General features: G+C 44.5%; 1 protein-coding gene across 1 annotated transcript in view; it reads right to left on the bottom strand.

The window, feature by feature from the left end:
- LOC118401299 (cadherin-13-like) overlaps positions 1 to 24997 on the bottom strand; it is a 636121-nt gene that overhangs the window by 107769 nt on the left and 503355 nt on the right. The window contains exons 9-10 of the mRNA XM_035798686.2: positions 12106 to 12288; positions 10866 to 11119 (exon numbers count right to left, since the gene is read on the bottom strand). Of these exons, the coding sequence (XP_035654579.1) occupies positions 10866 to 11119; positions 12106 to 12288 (437 nt within the window). The remainder of the gene's footprint in view (positions 1 to 10865; positions 11120 to 12105; positions 12289 to 24997) is intronic.

Here is a 24997-nt window from a genome sequence, read left to right as displayed (position 1 = left end):
AAGTCGCTGGTGACTTTCTTCAGCGAAGATGGCTGAAGCAAATGTAAGTAACTACGAGTCAAGTTAAAAATGTACAATTGAGAGGAATATGTTAGTTACGTAGAGAAACGATTGTGCATATTTTTTTGTCATGACGTTAATTTACGTAAATCGCTATTTAGCAAGTTAGCTGACTAGCTTACATTAGCCAGCTAGCTAGCTAGTGTTATGACATGAGTATGACATTGTAATTCATGTTGTTGAATGTTTTAGGGACTCTTGAGAAAACCAGAAAACCAGGCTGTCCTCTTGTGGAACAGTGGATGTAAAGAATCTAGCTAGCTAAAGCATTTACTGCAAATTGAATGTACAATTGTGTAAGCTTGCCTTGCTTATATTTTAGTAGAAGTATCATAGCTAGCTATTTACTTGCTTATTGTGTCACGGAGGATAAAAATAACTGCATGCCTATGGATGTATAGCTAGCTACAGAATGTAACAGATCTGTGTATGGACCCTAAAACGTTTGGTATGAATATTAGTTCAGAACCTATCTATGAACCTCAGCTATCATAGTTGTTGTATCGACTTAAAGTCTGAATGTCAATAATGAAGCCTATGGATTGAGTAGAATATAATAACTTTATTGTGTCAAGAATGAAAGTCCTATATACATGTATTTATTACCACGCATGAGTTCCCCACATGGCCTGTACATTGAATACATTTATTGATCATGTACTCTTTCTTGGCAAATAAATGTGCGGTTTAGGTATGAATCTCTGTGAGACATTATTTTTCAGTCATATCCAATACCAGCTGTATCAAACTCCATTCTTTGAATAATGCTGTGTCTGCATGTATGTATAACAATTATACACTTCAACAGTGTTTACCACTCCTGGGACATCTGTGATTACACATTGTAACTATACAATAAACTAGAAGCATGATTTAAGTAAAGGCTGATTTGTAATTAATATATACAGAAAATAAAACATTAAACCTGTCACGCCTTGGTCTTAGTATTTTGTGTTTTCTTTAATTATTTGGTCAGGCCAGGGTGTGACATGGGTTTATGTTGTTGTATTTCGTATTGGGGTTTTTGTATTATTGGGATTACGGCTGAGTAGGGGTGTTGTATAGGCTTGGCTGCCTGAGGCGGTTCTCAATCAGAGTCAGGTGATTCTCGTTGTCTCTGATTGGGAACCGTATTTAGGTAGCCTGGGTTTCGCTGTGTATTTTGTGGGTGATTGTTCCTGTCTCTGTGTAGTTTCACCAGATAGGCTGTAATAGGTTTCACGTTCTGTTTGTTGTTTTCGTATTTGTTAAGGTATTTCATGTATCACAATCTTTGTTCATTAAAGACATGAGTAACCACTACGCTGCATTTCGGTCCGACTCTCTTTTGACAAACGAAGAAAGGCGTTACAGAATCACCCACCACACTCGGACCGAGCAGCGTGTTAACAGGCAGCAGAGAAAGGAGGAAGTTATGGACAGCAGAGGCATGGAGTATACGACGTGGGAAGAAATCGACAGGTGGGCGGCCGACCCAGAGACAGTGCAGGTGCCCGCGTGGGATTCGCTGGAGCAATGCGAAGAGGGCTATAGGCGAATGGAGTCAAAAAGAAAGACAGGTCGGTGCAGAGCGAAACCCGAAAGTCACCCCCAAATATTTATTGGGGGGAGGCTCAGGGAGAGAGTAGCAGAGTCAGGAGTCAGACCTGAGCCTACTCTCCCTGTTAATCGTGAAGAGCAGCTGCAGTGGGAGAGGCTGCACCACCTGGAGAAATGGACATGGGAGGAAGAACTGGACGGTAAAGGACCCTGGGCTCAGCCTGGAGAATATCGCCGCCCCAAGGAAGAACTGGAGGCGGCGAAGGCTGAGAGGCGCAGATATGAGGAGGCAGCACGGCGTAGCGGATGGAAGCCTGAGAACCAGCCCCAAAAATGTATTGGGGGCTCAGGGAGAGTATGGTTGAGTCAGGAGATAGACCTGAGCCAACTCTCCTTGTTTATCGTGAGGAGCCAAGGAGGAGACCAGAACCAGAGCCGGTGTTAGAGGTGAGCGAAGCAGAGACTGTGAAGGAGTTAATGGGGAAAGTGGAGGAGAGAGTAATGAGGGAGTTGCTAGTATGGTGCTTTAGATACGATATTCGTCTGACGGAACGTGTCAGGGATTTAATGGCACCTGGGTCAGCGCTCCATACTCGTCCTGAGGTGCGTGTTAGTCAGCTAGTGAAAAATGTGCCAGCCTCACGCACTAAGCCTCCTGTGCACATCCCTAGCCTTGCACGTCCTGTGCCAACACTGCTCTCAAGATCTCCAGTACGCCTTCACGGTCTAGCCCATCCTGTGCCACCTCCACACTCCAGTCCTCCGGTAGCAGCTCCACGCACCAGGCTGCCTGTGCGTGTCCTTGATCCAGTACCACCAGTTCCAGCACCACGCACCAGGCCTTCAGTGCGCCTTGCCTGTTCAGCGCAGCCAGCGCTTTTCTCCTCTCCTGCGCTGCTGGAGTCTCCCGCCTGTTTAGCGCAGCATGAGCCTTTCTCCTCTACTGCGCTGCCGGAGTCTCCCGCCTGCCCAGCGCCGCCAGTGCTCCCAGTCTGCCCAGCGCCGCCAGTCTGCCCAGCGTCGCCAGTCTGCCCAGCGCCGCCAGTCTGCCCAGCGTCGCCAGTCTGCCCAGCGTCGCCAGTCTGCCCAGCGCCGCCAGTCTGCCCAGCGCCGCCAGTCTGCCCAGCGCCGCCGGGTCTGCCCAGCGTCACCATTCTGTCAGGATCAGTTAGATCCACCAGTCAGCCTGGATCCACCAGTCTGCCAGGATCCGCCAGAAGTGCCAGTCAGCCAGGATCCGCCAGAAGTGCCAGTCGGCCAGGATCTGCCAGTCAGCCAGGATCTGCCAGTCAGCCAGGATCCGCCAGTCAGCCAGGATCCGCCAGTTAGCCATGATCTTCTAGATCTGCCAGTCAACCAGTCTCTTCCAGATCTGCCAGTCAACCAGTCTCTTCCAGATCTGCCAGTCAACCAGAATCTTCCAGATCTGCTAGTCAACCAGAATCTTCCAGTTCCGCCAGCCAGCCAGGATCTACCGGAGCCTACTACCTGCCTGAGCTTCATCTCAGTACTCGGCTTCCTCTCAGTACTGGGCTTCCTCTCAGTACTGGGCTTCCCCTCAGTTCCGGGCTACCCCTCAGTTCCTGGCTGCCCCTCAGTTCCGGGCTGCCCCTCAGTCCCGAGCTGCCCCTCAGTCCCGAGCTGCCCCTCAGTCCCGAGCTGCCCCTCAGTCCCGAGCTGTCCCTCAGCCCCGAGCTGTCCCTCAGCCCCGAGATGCCCCTCAGTCACGAGCTGCTCCTGGGTGAGGACTATTAGGCCATGGTCGGCGGTGAGGGTGGATTATCCCAGGACGCAAAGGGGAGGAACTAGGACATTAATGGAGTGGGGTCCACGTCCCGAGCCGGAACCGCCACCATGGACAGATGCCCACCCGGACCCTCCCTATGGTTTTGAGGTGCGTCCCGGAGTCCGCACCTTAGGGGGGATTCTGTCACGCCTTGGTCTTAGTATTTTGTGTTTTCTTTAATTATTTGGTCAGGCCAGGGTGTGACATGGGTTTATGTTGTTGTATTTTGTATTGGGGTTTTTGTATTATTGGGATTACGGCTGAGTAGGGGTATTGTATAGGCTTGGCTGCCTGAGGTGGTTCTCAATCAGAGCCAGGTGATTCTCGTTGTCTCTGATTGGGAACCGTATTTAGGTAGCCTGGGTTTCGCTTTGGATTTTGTGGGTGATTGTTCCTGTCTCTGTGTAGTTTCACCAGATAGGCTGTAATAGGTTTCACGTTCTGTTTGTTGTTTTCGTATTTGTTAAGTTATTTCATGTATCACGATCTTTGTTCATTAAAGACATGAGTAACCACTACGCTGCATTTCGGTCCGACTCTCTTTTGACAAACGAAGAACGCCGTTACAAAACCACACTTCCTATGCATATCTAACTCCCTTCATCTGCATTAATCTGAGGACACAAGATAGGTGTAGTATTTCAATGAGATACTTAATTCCAGCCAGTGGATAATGTAAAATGCTTTATTGGAATTTCATTATCCAGGTGTTATAAATACATAATATATGCATTATACATATTATAATTGTAATATTCTGTGGAAGATGGCATTCATCACCGCTGGGGGTCACTACGAATGCCTGGTTATGCTCTACGTTCTCAACAATGCTCTCGCAGTCTTCCATTCCTTCATGAATGAAGGTTTCCAGGACTTGATCAACCAGTTCCTCATCGTGTACATTGACGATATCTTGATCTACTCACCAAAGACACCTTTTGCCTATTCCCTGCCTGTACTTTAGCCTATCGGATGTCCTGTTATCTACGTATTGCCTGATCTCCCAGACTACTTTACGAACCTTTTCCCTGCCTGTACTGTTACCACTTTTGGAGCCCCTGTATATGACCTTCTGCCTGCCCCTGGACCCAGATACCTGCCTCCTCCTGTGGTCCTTTGCAAAAAACACCCGCGGCGCCCTGCGCTTGAAACCAGCTCTCTGTCTCCACTATTCATTACAAGCATATGATTAAGGAATTACAGTGCTACCCTAATATTTTCTCAGTTCATCACAATTACATAGTGTCTCTAGCGGTGTCTCCTGACCAGCCTTGGGCCGCCAGTTGACCGAAAGATTATCCTAAGAGCGGGTGAGGTGGCGATGACTGGACTGGCTTCCTCTCTCACATTAAAATATACCCACAGACTAGAGACAGATTGATAGAGAGAGCATGATTAAGATAAGTTTCTTTTTAATTCTAACACAGTCAGTCATCATAATCATTAGGAGTTGAAATTCTAAACTGACCTTTGATTATTAACTCTGGAACTACTACATCTCTATCTGTATTTCAATGTAAAGTAACTATTTAATAATACTTCCTGTTGACCTGACCAAGTGACCTCTCATCTATGATCATGCTGTGCCCTCAATGTCAGTCAGGTCAGATGCGGGAGGGGTTTACCAACACAGCTGATATAACCTAGAGGATTTAGGGTGAAGGGGGTGAGGGATGAAGTGAAGGAGAGAGACTGTTATTGAGAAAATAAGGTAGTTAAAGATACTGTGTTCAACAGGAATCTGTGTGTGTGTAGTCTCACCTAATGTCCACACTAAATGGCTACAGAGTACTTTATGGTGAAAAACAGACACACGAGGACAAACAATAGAATATAATATCATTATTATACTTTTACATTACCAGTTCATTGTGAACTACTAAAGTATAATATCCCTTATAACAAATCACGACAACATTGGATAGACAGATACATGTGTAGCGTGTGACAATAGCAGGATCATATCAAGGATAGCATCACAAATGAATACATAAATACCACTTGAAGCCTGATGATGACTTGATAATTTGAATCCGCTATATAGTGTTAAGGCAAAATCAAAAATATGCACCCCTTTTAAGTCCCCAGGACCAGGACTGAGAACCGCTGCTCTTCATTGGGACCTCTTCATCTGCAGACAGGCTTTCATAGTTCTCTGTATCTGAGGACAGAAAACATCACAAGAAATAGACTTCATTATACTCAAATTAGACAGCACTGAATATGATATTCTCTGTCCTAACTTCTAAGGACTGAAACTACACAAAAGTACCTGCTCTATCCAGAATAGCCTTCTCTCTCACATTGACAGCTGGGCCTGCTATCCTTTGACCCTCCTCCATGGCTGTTAGCTAGCTACCTACACATGTATTATACAGTGTTAAATATTTCAAGATAGCTAGCTAATATGAAGTTTGGTAACTGGTCAAATGTATTTAACTTAGCTAGCTATCTCTACATTAGCAGCTAATTTTAGTTAAAATGCACTGTAGCTAGTTACTGTAGCTAATAATACATTTTTTTTTTTTTTTTTACATTTTTGAAATGTGTTTACTTACTTGAATAGGTTCTCCCAGCCATGTGGACAACTGGAAACAGGGCAGCAACGTTGTTTTGTCACCAGAGCGGTTTAGAGCATATTACTACTTGCCTGTGAATAACCAGACCTTCATACAAACTTGCTATGCCGAATTCTTGACGCACAACCGAAGGTGCTGCCCTATGCTGCCAGCATCTCCACAAGCGAGCCACTCAGGCGGAAAATGACGCGTGGAAGAGGGCGAGGAACAAGATGGGAGTAACAATCCAGGCTCTTTAGGAAGTGGAAGGGGGAAAAAATATTATTATTATTATTATTAAGCCTGCATTATAATTAAATAAAAGCCCCTTAGATATTCTATTTTTCGACAGCTGGAGGCATTTTGTTTTTCACAAGCGTACTGTAGCAAGCCGTGAATTCTGCAAACAACGTTTCTGGGGTGGGATGTTAGCTGAAGATTAGACTACTCAACCTTTACTAAAGAATTGTCCAATAGCCGAACTAGGTGTGAAAAAAAAAACTCCCCAACTTGCAACAAATAATTTGTTTCAACCATTCAAAGGCATTGCATCTCAGTGCAAGAGGCATTACTACAGTCCCTGATTCAAATACAAGCTGTATCACATCCGACCATGATTGGGAGTGCCATATGGCGATGCACAATTAACCCAGCGTCATCCGGGTTTGGCTGGGGAAGGCCGTCATTGTAAATAAGAATTTGTTCTTACCTGACTTTTCTAGAAAAGGTTCAATGTAAAAAACAACTGGCGGCAAGCACAGTGCAATCAATAGGAGGTGAACAGTGGCTCGTGCTGAAAATATAGCTAACTTGTTATGCAGAGTTAAAGTTAAAGATAAAGTAGAAATTCTACACCAGTTGAGCAATTCATTTCAACAATAATCTTCACTTTATTAAGTAATTAGTAAGGAATTAGGCACTTTCACATGGCTACTACAGTATGTATTGTAGGCTGTTTTCTTGTCAGACTACAGATTAGCCTAATAAACAAATGCAAGTGGCTTATATCTTCAAAATGCTTTAAATGTTTTATTATCCAAATGTAAAAGCATTTACTGTACAGTACTGTTTTTCTTCATCAGCATCTTTATGCTTTCGTTAATAAATGCAGATGTGGATTTAGTTATGGATCCATAACAAATTACTATGGGAAAAAATATCACTGAATTACAGAAATATTGGAACAAAGTTGCTTACTGGAAAATATTCTATCAAACACACATGGTCACGTTGTATAGCGTCATTATGGCTATTCGTAAGGGCTATATTTTGGCCTTTATAAGTATTATTTTGGCCTTTATTCAGATTACAATCGCTCACTTTCATTTTTTTGAAAACAAAATAATTTCCAAAATATGGTTATATATAGCCTTGCCGTCTATTTCAGCACCGTTTCGCGCTGCTCTGAGACAAGCATGGAGAAACTAAAATGTTCAACTATATTCCATGATATTCTTAAGATATACAGTTGAAGTCGAAAGTTTACATACACTTTAGCCAAGTACATTGAAACGCTGTTTTTCACAATTCCTGACATTTAATCATAGTAAAAATTCCCTGTCTGTCTTCGGTCAGTTAGGATCACCACTTTATTTTAAGAATGTGAAATGTCAGAATAATAGTAGAGAGAATTATTTATTTCAGCTTTTATTTCTTTCATCACATTCCCAGTGGATCAGAAGTTGACACACACTCAATTAGTATTTGGTAGCATTGCCTTTAAATTGTTTAACTTGGGTCAAATATTTTGGGTAGCCTTCCACAAGCTCCCCACAATAAGTTGGGTGAATTTTGGCTCATTCCTCCTGACAGAGCTGGTGTAACTGAGTCAGGTTTGTAGGCCTCCTTGCTCGCACATGCTTTTTCAGTTCTGCCACAAATGTTATAAGGGATTGAGGGCTTTGGGATGGCCACTCCAATATCTTGACTTTGTTGTCCTTAAGCCATTTTGACACAGTTTTGGAAGTATGCTTGGGAACATTGTCCAATGGGAAGACCCATTTGCGACCAAGCTTGAAATTCCTGACTGATGTCTTGAGATGTTGCTTCAATATATCCACATAATTTCCCTCCCTCATGATGCTATCTATTTTTTGAAGTGCAGCAGACCCTCCTGCAGCAAAGCACCCCCAAAGCATGATGCTGCCACCCCCGTACTTTACGGTTGGGATGGTGTTCTTCGGCTTGCAAGCCTCCCCCTTTTTCCTCCAAACATAAAGACGGTCAATATGGCCAAACAGTTCTATTTTTGTTTCATCAGATCAGAGGACATTTCTACAAACCTACAATCTTTGTCCCCATGTGCAGTTGCAAACCGTAGTCTGTTTTTTTTTATGGTGGGTTTGGAGCAGTGGCTTCTTCCTTGCTGAGGGGCCTTTCAGGTTATGTCGATATAGGACTTGTTTTACTGGAGATATAGGTACTTTTGTACCTGTTTCCTCCAGCATCTTCACTAGATACTTTGCTGTTGTTCTGGGATTGATTTGCATTTTTCGCACCAAAGTACGTTTATCTCCAGGAGACAGAACGCGTCTCCTTTCTGAGAGGAATGACGGCTGCGCGGTCCCAAGGTGTTTATACTTGCATACTATTGTTTGTACAGATGAACGTGGTACCTTCAGGCATTTGGAAATTGCTCCCAAGGATGAACCAGACTTGTGGAGGTCTACAATTTGTTTCTAAGGTCTTGGCTGATTTCTTTTGATGTTCCCATGATGTCAAGCAAAGAGGCCCTGAGTTTGAAGGTAGGCATTGAAATACATTCACAGGTACACCTCCAATTGACTCAAATTATGTCAATTAGCCTATCAGAAGCTTCTAAAGCCATGACATAATTTTCTGGAATTTTCAAAGCTGTTGAAAGGCACAGTCAACTTTGAGTATGTAATCTTCTGACCCACTGAAATTGTGATACAGTGAATTATAAGTGACATAATCTGTCTGTAAACAATTGTTGGAAAAATGACATTTGTCATGCACAAAGTATATGTCCTATCCGACTTGCCAAAACTATAGTTTGTTTACAAGAAATGTGTGGAGTGGTTGAATAACGAGTTTTAATGACTCCAACCTAAGTGTATGTAAACTTACGACTTCAACTGAATATCTTGACTGAATATAAGCAAGTGATGTCTGCTAAATAATCAAGTTAGGTTTCTCCAGAAATAAATCATTCTAAATTACAAACTGGTTTTATTTACAAATGAGTGAGAATGTCTCACCCCCTGTTCAAGGACTAACTTTTTCTCGCTCACTCTAGGCTCAATGAAAATGAAATCTCCAAAATATTGTTACTTTATAAACAAAGCGATTCTTATTATTATTAATTCATTTAGAATAATGTAAAAAAAAACATATTTTCTCAGATATTCTCACAGATCCTCACAGAAAATGCCCCATAGACATTAATTTAGAATCCTCCAATCCCCTAAATGTAATTATTGGTGGAGAGTCACGTCATTTAATTATTTTCTTTTTTAGATATACTATTGGCCTACCATAGGCAAAATGCGTATTGGTTACACTACAATTAGGGTGTGGAAATGTTATGCCCCTTAGATATTAATTTAGAATTGTCCAAACCTCTTATGCTGTAGCCTACTCCTGACCGTCACATTGTACAGTGCAATATTTTCCATTCCATCCTAACGGAAACCCTGAGGGTTTCATTTTTCTCGGAATAGAAACACCATAATATTAATTAAATTAATTAAGCCACATTTCTTTCATTCCCATGTACTATGTTATTACCAAAAATGTTTTAAATTCTCTAGTAACGTCAATATGGGAGAATATCAAATGTTTCTCAAAGATGCCCTCTGGTGGTCAAACTAGCACTAACTTGCATTAATGTAATAAATGGCTGACAATTAAATAGAATATAATAGAATCCTGAAGCAGCCCCCAAGGTGTGGTTCAGTATGATGCAACTTTTAAAGGAGGAACCACTGTAGAACCTAAAAGGGTTATTTGGCTGTCCTCGTAGGAGAACCATTTGAAGAACCCTTTTGGATTCCATGTAAAACCCTTTCCACAGAGGGCCTGATATCTATGACCTGATATATTTACATTAAAATCTAAAAAATGTGATGTAACACCAACAATTCACGAGCTGTAGCATCACACATTTAGCATAAATCTCTCCTTAAATCCAATAAAGCAATCACAACTTTCCCCTTTTGTAAAGCAAGATAAGTTCACCTACATGTAATGGCTCCCCAAGGCTGCCAGGGAACAATTTGACTGTTACACACAGCAAAAAGTAATAGACCTCCTCGACACTGAGAATAGAGTTGACTTGAACACGCCTCTCTAGTAATAGGCCACCCTGGTGACAGAGGAATAATTGGACTGTTTACAGAAAGTTGACAGTCAGACAGGCAGTTTTATAAGAGGCTGACATGCATAAGATGATAAATAGGGTGTCTGGTGATAGACAGGGCGGGACACTTGAGGGATGGAGGGATGGAGAGAGAGGTGAGAGCTGAAACAGATGGAGAGATGTCTGGAAACCATGATGTGTGCTGTCATGCCAGGCTACACTTCTGATAGGTCGTCTTTGTTAAATCACCTGGTCACACTTACATGGAGAAGCTCACTGAGAAGAATCTCTCTCTTTCAATACCATAGACAAACTCTGAAGTTGAGAGATGGTAAAGAGGTGAAAAGAGAGAGAACAAACTTCCTTGTACATGATCGTTTTGAACCCTGACTGCCCGCCTTGACCAGTTTCAATCAATAACAAAGGGGAGCATCTGTGGAATCAACACCTGATGAGATTTACTGCACATTAATATACCTGCACACAGCTCATTGTTGTCAAGCCGGCAGTCAGTGTGGACCTAATGTCCACGCTGAATGTGTGGAACTCCGAATGCTACAGAATGTTCTACCTGGTGCAGCTTGATGACCTCATCACTCACCTGATGCTCTGTGATTGGAGGACGTCTGGGTCGGTGGCGTTGAGTAAGGCCACGAAGCTTCCCAGGGGTACGTTCTCCATCTTGGTGACCTGAAGGGGGTCGGGGAAGAAGACTGGTCCTTCGTTGACGTCCAGGATGGTAATGTGTACGGTGGCTGTAGAACTGGAGCCGTAGCCCACATCTGGCACCAGGGGGTCCTCGTTCTCCACCTTGATCAGCAGCGTGTGGAACACTAAGCTCTCATAGTCTAGAGGCTGGAGGAGGAGAGGAGTGGAGAGGGGAGGAGAGGGGAGGGGAGGAGATGAGATGAGAGTGTTAATCATGTAGTTAACACTTCCACACTGAGTGGACAAAACATTAGGAAAACCTTCCTAATATTGAGTTGCACCCCCTTTTGCCCTTAAAACAGCCTCATGGACTCTGCAAGGTGTCGAATTGTTCCACAGAGATGCTGGCCTATGTTGACGCCAATGCTTCCCACAGTTGTGTCAAGTTGCCTGGATGTCCTTGATACACATAGGAAACTGTTGTGCGTGAAAAACCCAGCAGTGTTGCAGTTCTTGCCCCACTCAAACTGGTGAGCCTGTCACCTACTAACATACCCCGTTCAAATATTTTATCTTGCCCATTCACCCTCTGAATGCACAATCCATGTCTCAATTATCTCAAGGCTTAAAAATCCTAATTTAACCTGTTTCTTCACCACTGATTGAAGTGGATTTAACAAGTGACATCAGTAAGGGATCATAGCTGGTCAGTCTATGCTATGGAAAGAGCAAGTGTTCCTAATGTTTTGGACTCTCAGTGTGTAACAGGTTTCTCTTATAGTATGTCAATAGTGTAGGAGAAAATTACACATGAGAGTAAAGGGGCAAACTGCAGTGTACTAGAGTGAAACATACAACGTTACCAAGGTTACAAATATCCTTTATTTCTATATTGCATGATAACACACATTTATTGGAATAATGAGAGCAATAAAAACTGTTGGTGCTACAGGTTCTTTACTGTGCAAGCTGTATGTTCATATCTCCAGTGAAATGGCCAAATCGTGCCGTATATAATATCACCATCCAACCTGCCTGTTACAGTGACACCAAAAACACACCTTTATTAGCTATTCCATCAACAAGAGAGATGAGAGATATTTGAGAAAGATAATTAAGAGAAACATTTGAGAGATAATTGAGAGAGATATTTGAGAGAGATAATTGAGATAACTTTCGGGCCCTGTGGTTACCTTAATGAGGGAAAGCATGCCCTCATTGTTGTCAGGGTTGGTTTGGATCTCAAAGCTCTGGGTGGGGTCACCTTTGATGATGGAGTAGATGGCTCGCCACGCCCCCGTCGCAGGGTCATCTCTGTCGTCCACAGTCAGGTTGACCACCACCCCTGTGGAGCCCTCATCCACATTGGCCTGGAACTGGAGGAACAGAGAGAGACAGAGGGACAAGACTGGTCAACTGACATATAGACAGCTATTCAGTGGGACAGAGGGACAAGACTGGTCAACTGACATATAGACAGCTATTCAGTGGTCTGGAACTGGAGGGACAGGGGTACACTATTGGTCAGCACATACAAGGGCATCTGGAAATGTGTCAGTTAGGTTTAAAATAAGGTTTTTGCTTTTTGCATTCTTCATCACATCAGTGGACTTGGCGCTGACAAGTGAGGGATAGTGTATGTTGTTTTGTTCAAGGTAGATTACCCAGTGTGAATCACGCTCCACTTGAAGTGACTTACATTTAGAGGCTATTAAACGCACCATGTTCTCTCCCTCGCATTATTCACATTTCTCGAAAGCTATTCAGTTGAACATGAATCCAGTGTCAAACTCGTCTCTCTGTCCTTCATTCCCAACACTTCCATCCCATCCCTTCGCACACATGTAGACACACATGTACACACACATGTACACACACACACACAAGCCCAAACACATGTACACACACACACACAAGCCCAAACACATGCACGCAAGTACGCACACGGCGGCTGCAAGATAATGTCTTTTTTGACAGTATTACTCAATAACTGTGCTTCTCATGTGGGTTGTCCAGGATTAAAAAGAAAGGGGAGAGAAGATCCTTTTTTGGCTTAATCTACACCATCCTCAAATTAAAGAATGCTGGAACAATTTAACTCAGGCTTTGACTAGAAGAGCAACCCAAACTGCTCTCTCTAACACCTCCCCCTCTTTACTTGAGAGATTGCTTCTCATACCCTCCCTGCTCTCTGTCTCATTCACTCACTCACTCACTCTCTCTCTCTCTCTCTCTCTCTCTCTCTCTCTCTCTCTCTCTCTCTCTCTCTCTCTCTTTAATTCAATTCAATTCAAGGGGCTTTATTGGCATGGGAAACATTTGTTTAACAGTAAACATTACACTCAGAGAAGATCCAAAAGAATAAAGACATTACAAATGTTGTATTATGTGTTGTAACGACTTGCAGATGGTTAAAGTACGAAAGGGAAAATAAATTAACATAAATATAGGTTGTATTTACATGTTGTTTGTGCTTCACTGGTTGCCCTTTTCTTGCGGCAACAGGTCACAAATCTTGCTGCTGTGATGGAACACTGTGGTATTCCACCCAGTAGATATGGGAGTTTGTCAAAATCGGGTTTGTTTTCGAATTCTTTGTGGATCTGTGTAATCTGAGGGAAAAAAGTCTCTCTAATATGTCATACATTTGGCAGGAGGTTAGGAAGTGCAGCTCAGTTTCCACCTCATTTTGTGGGCAGTGTGCACATAGCCTGTCTTCTCCTGAGAGCCAGGTCTGCCTACGGCGGCCTTGCTCAATAGCAAGGCTATGCTCACTGAGTCTGCATATAGTCAAAGCTTTCCTTAAGTTTGGGTCAGTCACAGTGGTCAGGTTTCTGCCACTGCGTACTCGCTGTTTAGGGCCAAATAGCATTCTAGTATGCTCTGTTTTTTTGTTAATTCTTTCCAATGTGTCAAGTAATTATCTTTTTGTTTTCTCATGATTTGGTTGAGTCTGATTGTGTTGCTGTCAGAGCCCCAGGACCAGCTTGCTTAGGGGACTCTTCCCCAGGTTAATAATCTCTCTGTAGGTGATGGCTTTGTAAAGGGTTAGGATTTACTTCCTTTTAGGTGGTTGTAGAATTTAACGTCTCTTTTCTGGATTTTGATAATTAGGGGGTATCGGCCTAATTCTGCTCTGGATGTATTATTTGGTATTTCACGTTGTACACTGAGGATATTTTTTTAGAATTCTGCATGCAGAGTCTCAATGTGGTACTTGTTGGTTGATGAGTGGACCACAGATCTCATAACCATAAAAGGCAATGGGTTCTATAACTGATTCAAGTATTTTTAATCAGATCCTAATTGGTATGTCGAAATTTGATGTTCCTTTTGATTGCATAGACTGCCCTTGCCTTGTCTCTCAGATCGTTCACAGCTTTGTGGAAGTTACCTGTGGCGCTGATGTTTAGGCCGAGGTATGTATAGTTTGTTGTGTGCTCTATGGCAACAGTGTCTAGATCGAATTTGTGTTTGTGGTCCTGACGACTGGAACGTGCTGTTCCTTGTTTTCTGGGTGTCTATGTTTATGGTTGGACAGGCTTCTCAATTTCTTTCTTAGGTTTTTGCATTCTTCATCAAACCATTTGTCATTGTTGTTAATTTTGTCCAGTTTTCTGCTTGAAATGTATAGATTTGATAGAGAAGCTGAGAGGTCAAATATACTTCTAATATTTTTACTGCCAGGTTTATACCTTCACTATTACTGTGGAACGTTTTGTCCAGGAAGTTGTCTAAAAGGGATTGAATTTGTTGTTGCCTTATTGTTTTTTTGTGGTAGGTTTCCACGCTACATTCTTTCCATCTATAGCATTTCTTAATATTACTCAGTTCCTTTGGCTTTGACTGTGATTTTGCTGTAATCTGATAGAGGTGTCAGTGGGCTGACTGTGAACACTCTGAGAGACTCTGGGTTGAGGTCAGTGATAAAGTAGTCCACAGTACTACTGCCAAGAGATGAGCTATAGGTGTACCTACCATAGGAGTCCCCTCAAAGCCTACCATTGACTATGTACATACACCGCGGGCGACAGAGCTGCTGGAGTTGAGACCCATTTTTGTTGGTCATGTTGTCATAATGGTGCCTATGGGGGGCATATGGGGGAGGGGATGCTGTCACCTCCAGGCAGGTGTTTGTCCCCCTTTGTGCTGAGGGTGTCAGGTTCTTGTCCGGTTCTGGAATTTAGGTCGCCACAGACTAGTACATGTCACTGGGCCTGGAAATGATTGATTTCCCCCTCCAGGATGGAAAAGCTGTCTCCATTAAAGTATGGGGATTATTGTGGGGGGATATACTGTAGGTAGCACACAGGAGGACATTTTTCTCTGTTAAGATAATTTCCTTTTGAATTTCTAGCCAAATGTAAAATGTTCCTGTTTTGACTAATTTATTGGAGTGGGTTAGGTCTGCTCTATACCAAATTAGCATACCCCCTGAGTCCCTTCCCTGTTTCACACCTGGTAGTTTGGTGGATGGGACTACCAGCTCTCTGTAACCTAGAGGGCAGTCAGTGGGTCCGTCTCCTCTATACCATGTTTCTTGTAGGATGACAATGTCTATATTTACGATTTTACGATCCCCGCAGGTCTGGGAGAGTGTCTCGCTGGTCTGGGCGGGGTGTCTATAGATCTATTCTCTTGTGTGAAGTTGGGGCTGCGTTAAAGAGCGATGTCCTTTAGGGTCCAGGCGAATGTGGGCACTGCTGCCTTGTATAGGTGGACCTTGTCATAAAGGCTGTTCAAGTCCAGGGTGGAGTGGTGGGCCAGGTAAACATTTGGTTTTGAGGCACATTCACAGGAAATACTTGCGTTTACCCGCTGTTTACCCGCTGTAGAAGAAGCTTTTTCTATCACTCCCTTGAATGCTGTGGCCACCCTTTCCTGCTGGGCTCTCAGGTCATTTGTGCCTGTGTGTATTATTATGTGGCTAGGTGAACCTAGTTGGTCCTCAGACAAAAGGTCTAGGGCACGCTGGGTGTGCCCTAAAAATGATTGTATATATTTCCTGTTTGAGTCCATAAGGAGTACAATCTGTGTCATGTGTATGTCCTCAGTGGGTGTGTGTGTGTGTGTGTGGGGGGGGGGGTGCTCAGAGGGGTGAAATCCCCTGTACTTGGGGTACTTCATTTGTCTGTCCCGTTGTGATGTCGAGGCTATGGTCAGGCTCTGGGGTGGACTGTTCTGCTGTGGTGTCAAGACTATTGTTGGGAGCTGAGGTGAGTTGTTCTGCTGGATTCTCTGCGTGGGTGGCCACCTCTCTAGCAGGTTGTTCTCTGTCACACGCCATCCCCTTCACCCTCTCCTCCAGAAGTCTGATCCTCTCCTCTAGTGCTCTGTTCTTCTCCTGCTCATGCTTCTTATCATGTTAAAGTTGTCTCACCACAGTCTAGAGTGCAGATATGTCTCTCTCCACCTCCAGCACTCCGGGTCTGGTTAAGGGGATGTTGGGCTGGACTGTTGTCTGGGTCTGTGCTGACTGGAATGTAATCACCTGCTGTTGCAGATCCACCTGCCTTACCTCCAGCTGGGTAAATGTATCCTTCATTTCAATAAGGGAGTAGAACTATGTGCTGGGAGGTTGACTTTTCGCTTGGGGTTGCTCGTCTGTGGGGTTATATAATGAAGAGGTCTGGTCTGACCTGCTCGTGGTGGGGGTATCTTTCTCAAGGGAGAGCTTCTCCTGCTGAACTAATTCTTTGATTAGGTGGAAGTCCAGCTGAAACTGTTTGGGGTTGCCCTGTACCAATACTGTTGAAGACCTATAGAAATGTATATTAGTCCTCGTTGTCAAGTATCTTGAAATTCCACCCATCAGCAACACCCACCCTCTTAACAGAGGGGTAGTGTGTTGACATAACACTGTGCCATGCCAGGGGATGGTTTGTGTGGAAGATGAGGTTGCTGATGTTCCCATTTTTATAATAGTCAGCAAACAGTGTCTCTTGATTTTTCATAAGGAGTTTCATTTTGTACTCATTTCTTGTCTTATTATTCTTCACATACACAGGGCACTGTATTTGAACTATCTAATAACAGCGGAAGACAGCTTCTAAAGACTCTCCATTAGGTTGGAGTAGACTGTGAGACTCTCCTGCCATTGTTGGGCTGAAGGGCTTTGAGACCTCCCACTTGACACATCAGTACTAATTGAAGTTGTATCAAGCTTGGCAGCCTTAATTTAGCATTCAGTCCTTATAAAGTAATGTCATGTATTTTTCTTCTTGGCTTTTGGAAATAAAATATATCTTAAGACTAAACATACTCACTCAGGTTGGATGGTGTTTTCAGGTTTCTGTTGTTTACCAGAGCATTTGCTGTATAGCTTTGTAATAATAATCTTTGGTAGTTGTAAGCCTTCCAGGTGATTCAGTAATCCCATCCAAAATCAGGTTGTAGGTTTGGAGTTTTGATTTTGAGTGAAGGTTATGTTCTAGAGTGTAGCATTCTGTATATGTCCCTGACAAAAAAAATCTAAGTTTATCTAACTCTAAATCTCTATATTTTTTAAGAACATGCTGAAACATGCAGGAGCTCATCTGCTCATGACCTGTCTGTCTGTCTCTCTCTCTTTCTCCCTCTCTTTGACTTCTCTCCCTCTTCCAAGCAATGAGAGGTCGGTTTCAATCAGCAGTCAGCAGTTCTCTGTCCCCTAGTTCCAGAGATTGTCTCCTTTCAAAGGCATCATCCAGGCCAATCTCCCAGGCTAGTTGGTGTGGATGGAGTGTTTATTTTAGGCTTGACCAGGCCCATCTGACCAGACCCTGCTATCATCCCTGTTCAACACAGTATGAAGGCTGTCCTCATTCAGCCCCAAGGGGATGGGGTGGGGCGTGGTGATGTTCACCTCTCTTGGGAATGATCTGACTCAGAGAGAACATGCGGCCAGGGGACACTAATACTGGTTGTGTCCCACATGGCACCATATTCCCTTTATAGTGCACTACTTTTGACCAGGGTCCATCGGCTGCATTTGAGACACAGACTCCCTATCTGTCTGTCTGTTAATGCCAGGTTAAGAAGTTTGAGGGCTGTACTAAGGCTATCCGGGGTGAAGTAGCAGCACTAAAATATTCCATAGCTCACATCACCTGAATTTAAAGTTTGTGTGGAAAGAAAGAGATACAGACATATGCATGCAAGCACACACACACACACACACACACACACACACACACACACACACACACACACACACACACACACACACACACACACACACACACACACACACACACACACACACACACACACACACACACACACACAGGACCCTGTGTAATGGTTCTCTTTAGGTGAAGGTGAGTCGGACCAAAATGCAGCGTGTAGATTGCGATCCATGTTTAATCAACAAACGTAAACACGAATTAACACAAACACTACAAAACAATAAACGTAACGAAAACCGAAACAGCCTATACTTGTGTCAACTAACACAGCAACAAGAACAAAGACGCTAAGGACAAACTCAAAGAATATGGCTGCCTAAATATGGTTCCCAATCAGAGACAACGATAAACACCTGCCTCTGATTGAGAACCACTCCAGACAGCCATAGACTTTGCTAGATACCCCACTAAGCTAAAATCCCAATACCAACACCAAAACCCCAAGACAAAACACACCACAATACAAAAACCCTATGCCACACCCTGGCCTGACCCAATACATGAAGATAAACACAAAAATACTTCGACCAGGGCGTGACAGAGCCCCCCCCTAAGGTGCGGACTCCCGAACGCACCTCAAAACAATAGGGAGGGTCCGGGTGGGCGTCTGTCCATGGTGGCGGCTCCGGCGCGGGACGTGGACCCCACTCAGTCAATGTCTTAGTCCCCTCTCCTCGCGTCCCTGGATAGTCCACCCTCGCCGCCGACCATGGCCTAGTAGTCCTCACCCAGAACCCCACTGGACTGAGGAGCAGATCGGGACTGAAGGACAGCTCGGGACTGAGGCAGCTCGGGACTGAGGGGAAGCTCGGGAGTGAGAGAAAGCTCGGGAGTGAGAGAAAGCTCGGGAGTGAGAGAAAGCTCAGGAGTGAGAGGAAGCTCAGGAGTGAGAGGAAGCTCGGGAGTGAGAGGAAGCTCAGGCAGGTAGATAGATCTACAAGATCCTGGCTGGCTGGTGGTCTCAGCAGATCCTGGCTGACTGGCAGATCCTGGCTGACTGGTGGATCTGGCGGATCCTGGCTGACTGGTGGATCCTGGCCGACTGGCAGATCCTGGCCGACTGGCAGTTCTGGCAGATCTGGAAGAGTCTGGTTGACTAGCAGATCTGGAAGAGTCTGGTTCACTGGCAGATCTGGAAGAGTCTGGTTGACTGGCAGATCTGGAAGAGTCTGGTTGACTGGCAGATCTGGAAGAGTCTGGTTGACTGGCGGATCTGGAAGAGTCTGGTTGACTGGCCGATCTGGAAGAGTCTGGCAGACTGGCAGATCCTGGCAGACTGAAAGATCTGGCTGCTCCATGCTGACTGGCGTCTCTGGCTGCTCCACGCTGACTGGCGGCTCTGGCTGCTCCATGTAGGCTGACAGCTCTGGCGGCTTCTTCCAGACTGGCAGCTCTGGCGGCTCCGTGCAGATTGGCAGCTCCTTGCAGACTGACAGCTCCTTGCAGACTGACAGCTCTTTGCATACTGACAGCTCCTTGCATACTGACAGCTCCTTGCAGACTGGCAGCTCCTTGCAGACTGGCAGCTCCTTGCAGACTGGCTGCTCCATGCAGACTGACAGCTCTGGCTGCTCCATGCAGACTGACAGCTCTGGCTGCTTCATGCAGACTGACAGCTCCTTGCAGACTGACAGCTCCTTGCAGACTGGCAGCTCCGTGCAGACTGGCAGCTCCTTGCAGACTGACAGCTCCGTGCAGACTGGCAGCTCCTTGCAGACTGGCAGCTCTGGCTGCTCCATGTAGACTGACAGCTCCTTGCAGACTGACAGCTCCTTGCAGACTGACAGCTCTGGCTGCTCCATGCAGACTGACAGCTCTGGCTGCTTCATGCAGACTGACATCTCTGGTTGCTTCATGCAGACTGGCATCTCTGGCTGCTTCATGCAGACTGGCAGCTCTGGCTGCTTCATGCAGACTGGCAGCTCTGGCTGCTTCATGCAGACTGGCAGCTCTGGCTGCTTCATGCAGACTGACAGCTCTGGCTGCTTCATGCAGACTGGCAGCTTCATGCAGACTGACAGCTCTGGCTGCTCCATGCAGACTGACAGCTCTGGCTGCTCCATGCAGACTGACAGCTCTGGCTGCTCCATGCAGCCTGGCAGCTCTGGCTGCTCCATACAGGCTGGCAGCTCTGGCTGCTCCATGCAGGCTGGCAGCTCTGGCTGCGCTGAACAGGCAGGAGACTCCAGCAGCGCAGGAGAGGAGAAAGGCTCTAGCTGCGCTGAACAGGCGGGAGACTCCGGCAGCGCTGGAGAGGAGAAAGGCTCCGACAGCGCTGGAGAGGCGAGGCGCACTGTAGGCCTGATGCGTGGTGCTGGTACTGGTGGTACTGGACCGAAGACATGCACAGGAAGCCTGGTGTGGGGAGCTGCCACCGGAGGGCTGGGGTGTGGAGGTGGTACTGAATAGACCGGACCGTGCAGGCGCACTGGAGCTCTTGAGCACCGAGCCTGCCCAACCTTACCTGGCTCGATGCCCACTCTAGCCCGGCCGATACGAGGAGCTGGAATATACCGCACCGGGCTATGCACCCGCACTGGGGACACCGTGCGCACCACTGCATAACACGATGCCTGCCCGGTCTCTCTAGCCCCCCGGTAAGCACAGGGAGTTTGCGCAGGTCTCCTACCTAGCGTAGCCATACTCCCTGTGAGCCTCCCCCCAATAAATTTTTGGGGCTGACTCCCGGGCTTCCTTGCCAACCGTGTTCCCTCGTATCGCCGGCTCCTCTCTCCGGCTGCCTCTGCTCTCCTAAGTGCCTCCACCTGTTCCCATGGAAAGCGATCCCTTCCCGCCAGGATCTCCTCCCATGTGTAGCAACCCTTGCCATCCAATATATCGTCCCATGTCCAATCCTCATTGCGCCGCTGTTGCTGCCTTTGTTGCTTCTCCTGTGGCTCCTGCCTGTTGACACGCTGATTGGTCCGTTTGTGGTGGGTGATTCTGTAATGGTTCTCTTTAGGTGAAGGTGAGTCGGACCAAAATGCAGCGTGTAGATTGCGATCCATGTTTAATCAACAAACGTAAACACGAATTAACACAAACACTACAAAACAATAAACGAAACGAAAACCAAAACAGCCTATACTTGTGTCAACTAACACAGCGACAGGAACAAAGACACTAATGACAATCACCCACGACAAACTCAAAGAATATGGCTGCCTAAATATGGTTCCCAATCAGAGACAACGATAAACACCTGCCTCTGATTGAGAACCACTCCAGACAGCCATAGACTTTGCTAGACCCAATACATGAAGATAAACACAAAAATACTTAGACCAGGGCGTGACACCCTGTTGTTGTAGCAGCCCTTAATTAGATTTATATCAGAAATGTATTCTGCTTGGCAAACACTGTTGCATGGTGCATTGTGAAGCGGAACACTCTAGAAGCATTACTGCATCCAGCCAACAGCAATTCCCTCTCTCTCTGTTAGGACCATTACTGTATCACAGCTTACAGTCTAACATTTCAAACACAGAACACTCTGTTAAAGGAAAGTGTTGTATCCCAGATCACCGTGTATTCTGTCAGGATGGTATTGTGTCATAGATTACCACTCGATCTCCCAACACCGTGAGCAAAAACATAGATTTTTGCCAAGAACCATTTTCAAAAACACACTTTAAACAACGCAGTCATTTAGGCTATTCTGGAAGGTAACAAAATGTTCTTCTGAAGGAGAGAAAGAGAAATAAAGAAAAATAAACACAGAGAGCGAGACAAATACAGAGAGAGAGAGAGAAGCAAATACTTAGAGAGAGAGACCTGAATCTAAAAATTTCAAATAGAAAACCGAAGAAAATTAACAATGACAAATGGTTTGATGAAGAATGCAAAAACCTAAGAAATAAATTGAGAAACCAGCAGCAAACCACCCTGCATCCCACTGCTGTCTTGCTTCAGAAGCTAAGCAGCGTTGGTCCTGGTCAGTCTCTGGATGGGAGACCAGATGCTGCTAGAAGTGGTGTTGGAGGGCCAGTAGGAGGCACCCTTTTGTCTGGTATAAAAATATACATATATATCCCAAAAATAAAAAAAATCTGTCCAAAAACATGAACCTATGCCTTCACTATGGTGAATCACTAAAACAATACAGAAATACACTATGAAAATAGAAGGAACAGCATAACAGAAATCAGCTCAATGTAATTGAAGAATCGATAGAATCTAACCACTTCTGGGAAAACACTAAACAAACAACAACACAAAGAGATATCTATCCAAAATGGAGATGTATGGGAAAACCACTTCTCCAATCTTTTTGGCCCTATAACAAATAACAAACAGCAAAAACATGATCAAATACAAATCTTAGAATCAACTATTAAAGACAACCAGAACCCACTGGATTCTCCAATTACATTGAATGAATTACAGGATAAATACAAACCGTTCAACACATAAAAGGCCTGTGGGGTTGATGGTATCCTCAAATAAATTATAAAATATACAGACCACAAATTCAAATTGGCTATACTTAAACTCTTTAACAAGATCCTTAGCTCCGAAAGTTTCCCCGATATTTGGAAGCAAGGATTGATCACCCCAATCCACAAAATTGGAGACAAATTTGACCCCAATAACTACCGTGGGATATGCGTCAACAGCAACCTTGGGAAAATGCTCTACAATATCATTAACTGCAGACTTGTACATTTCCACCACAATGAAGACAATGAACTAAGCAAATGTCACCGCATGACAGACCATGTATTCACCCTGCACACCCTATTTGACAAACAAACAAAGCAAAACAAAGGCAAAGTGTTCTCATGAAAGTGGTGCAACATTATAAAATCCATGTACACAAACAACAAGTGTGAGGTTAAAATTGGCAAAAAACACACGGGGTGAGACAGCTTAAGCCCCACCCTCTTCAACATATATATCAACGAATTGGTGAGGGCACTAAAACAGTCTGCAGCCCCCGGCCTCACCCTACTAGAACCTGAAGTCAAATGTCTACTGTTTGCTGAGAATCTGGAGCTTCTGTCCCCAACCAAGGAGGGCCTACAGCAGCACCTAGATCTGCTGCACAGATTCTGTCACACCTGGGCCCTGACAGTAATCTCAGTAAGATCAAAATAATGGTTTTCCAAAAAGGTCCTGTTGCCAGATCCACAAATACAAATTCCATCTAGACACCGTTGCCCTAGTACATACAAAAAACTATACATACCTCGGCCTTAACATCAGCGCCACAGGTAACTTTCACAATGCTGTGAATGATCTGAGAGACAAGGTAAGAAGGACCTCTATGCCATCAAAAGGTACATAAAATTTGACATACCAATTAGGATCTGGCTAAAAATACTTGAATCAGTCAAGGAACCCATTTCCCTTTATGGTTGTGAGGTCTGGGGTCCGCTCAGCAACCAAGAATTCACAAAATGAACAAGCACCAAATTGAGACTATGCATGCCGAATTATGCAAAAATATCCTACGTTCAACGTAAAACACCAAATAATGCATGCAGAGCAGAATGAGGCCGTTACCCGCTAATTATCAAAATCCAGAAAAGGGACGGTAAATTCTACAACCACCTAAAAATAAATGATTCCCAAATCCTCAATAGCAAAGCCATCACCTACAGAGAAGTGAACATGGAGAAGATCCCCCTAAGCAAGCTGGTCCTGGAACTCCCTTCACAAACACAAACAGACCCACAGAGCTCCAGGACAGCAACACAATTAGACCCAACCAAATAATGTGAAAAATAAAAGATAATTACTTGAAACATAGGAAATAATTAACAAAGCTTTGACTATGTACAGACCCAGTGAGCATAGCCTTGCTATTGAGCAAGGCCGCCATAGGCATAGCTGGCTCACAAAAAGACAGGCTATGTGCACACTGCCCACAAAATGAGTTGGAAACTGAGCTGCACTTCCTAACCTCCTGCCAAATGTATGACCATATTAGAGAGACATATTTCCCTCAGATTACACAGATCCACAAACAATTCGAAAACAAACCCAATTTTGATAAACTCCCATATCTATTGGGCGAAATACCAGTGTGCCATCACAGCAGCAAGATTTGTGACCGGATGCCACTAGAATACAACCCATGTTTATGTTATTTAATTTTCCCTTTTGCGCTTTTACTATTTTCACATAATATGACATTTTAAATGTTATTTTGGAACTTTTGTGAGTGTAATGTTTACTGTAAATTGTTATTGTTTATTTCACTTTTGTTTATTATCTACTTCACTTGCTTTGGCAATGTTAACGTATGTTTCCCATGCCAATAAAGCACTTAAATTGAATTGAATTGAATTGAGAGATAGAGAGAGAGAGACAAATATATATATATTATTATTATTATTATTATACAAATACACACACAGAGAGAGAGAGACAAATACACACACAGAGAGAGAGAGAGAGAGAGAGAGAGAGAGAGACCCTGTCCTGATGTTCAACCTCAAACGGGATCCTCAATGGAAGAGAACATGATAGGTTGCTGAGCACCATGACATCCTGTTCTATGTCTCCTCTCTTACACCACACACTGATTAACAAGCTGCTATAGCGACAAACCAGACCTCAGTCTCCCATCTCAGCCATGCTGTCAGATGAATGTATTCAATCTCTGGGCTGTTGCCACTTAGCCCTGCCCTGCTACTGATAAGACCCCAATACCACTGAGTGTACAAAGCAACCAGCAGTGTGAGAGAATGGGGGAAATAACCACCAACTCAGGCTCTCCTGGATATGTGTGCTTCTACAATGTGTGTGTGTGGTTATGTGTGTGTCTGAAAAAAAGGGCCATCGCTACAACACATACTGCTTGTTAACTGTAAAAATGTCCTGTCTTATCTCTCCGTGCACTCACCATTTGTTTCTGACAATGCATGCATATTGATCTAATCTGGCTGTATAATTGGAGCAGGGGGTAAATATC

The sequence above is a fragment of the Oncorhynchus keta genome, chromosome 22 (assembly GCF_023373465.1).
Source record: "Oncorhynchus keta strain PuntledgeMale-10-30-2019 chromosome 22, Oket_V2, whole genome shotgun sequence".
In the NCBI taxonomy this organism is placed as follows: Eukaryota; Metazoa; Chordata; class Actinopteri; order Salmoniformes; family Salmonidae; genus Oncorhynchus; species Oncorhynchus keta.
Note: the sequence above shows the minus strand (reverse complement) of the source record. Positions and strands in the feature narration are given on the sequence as shown.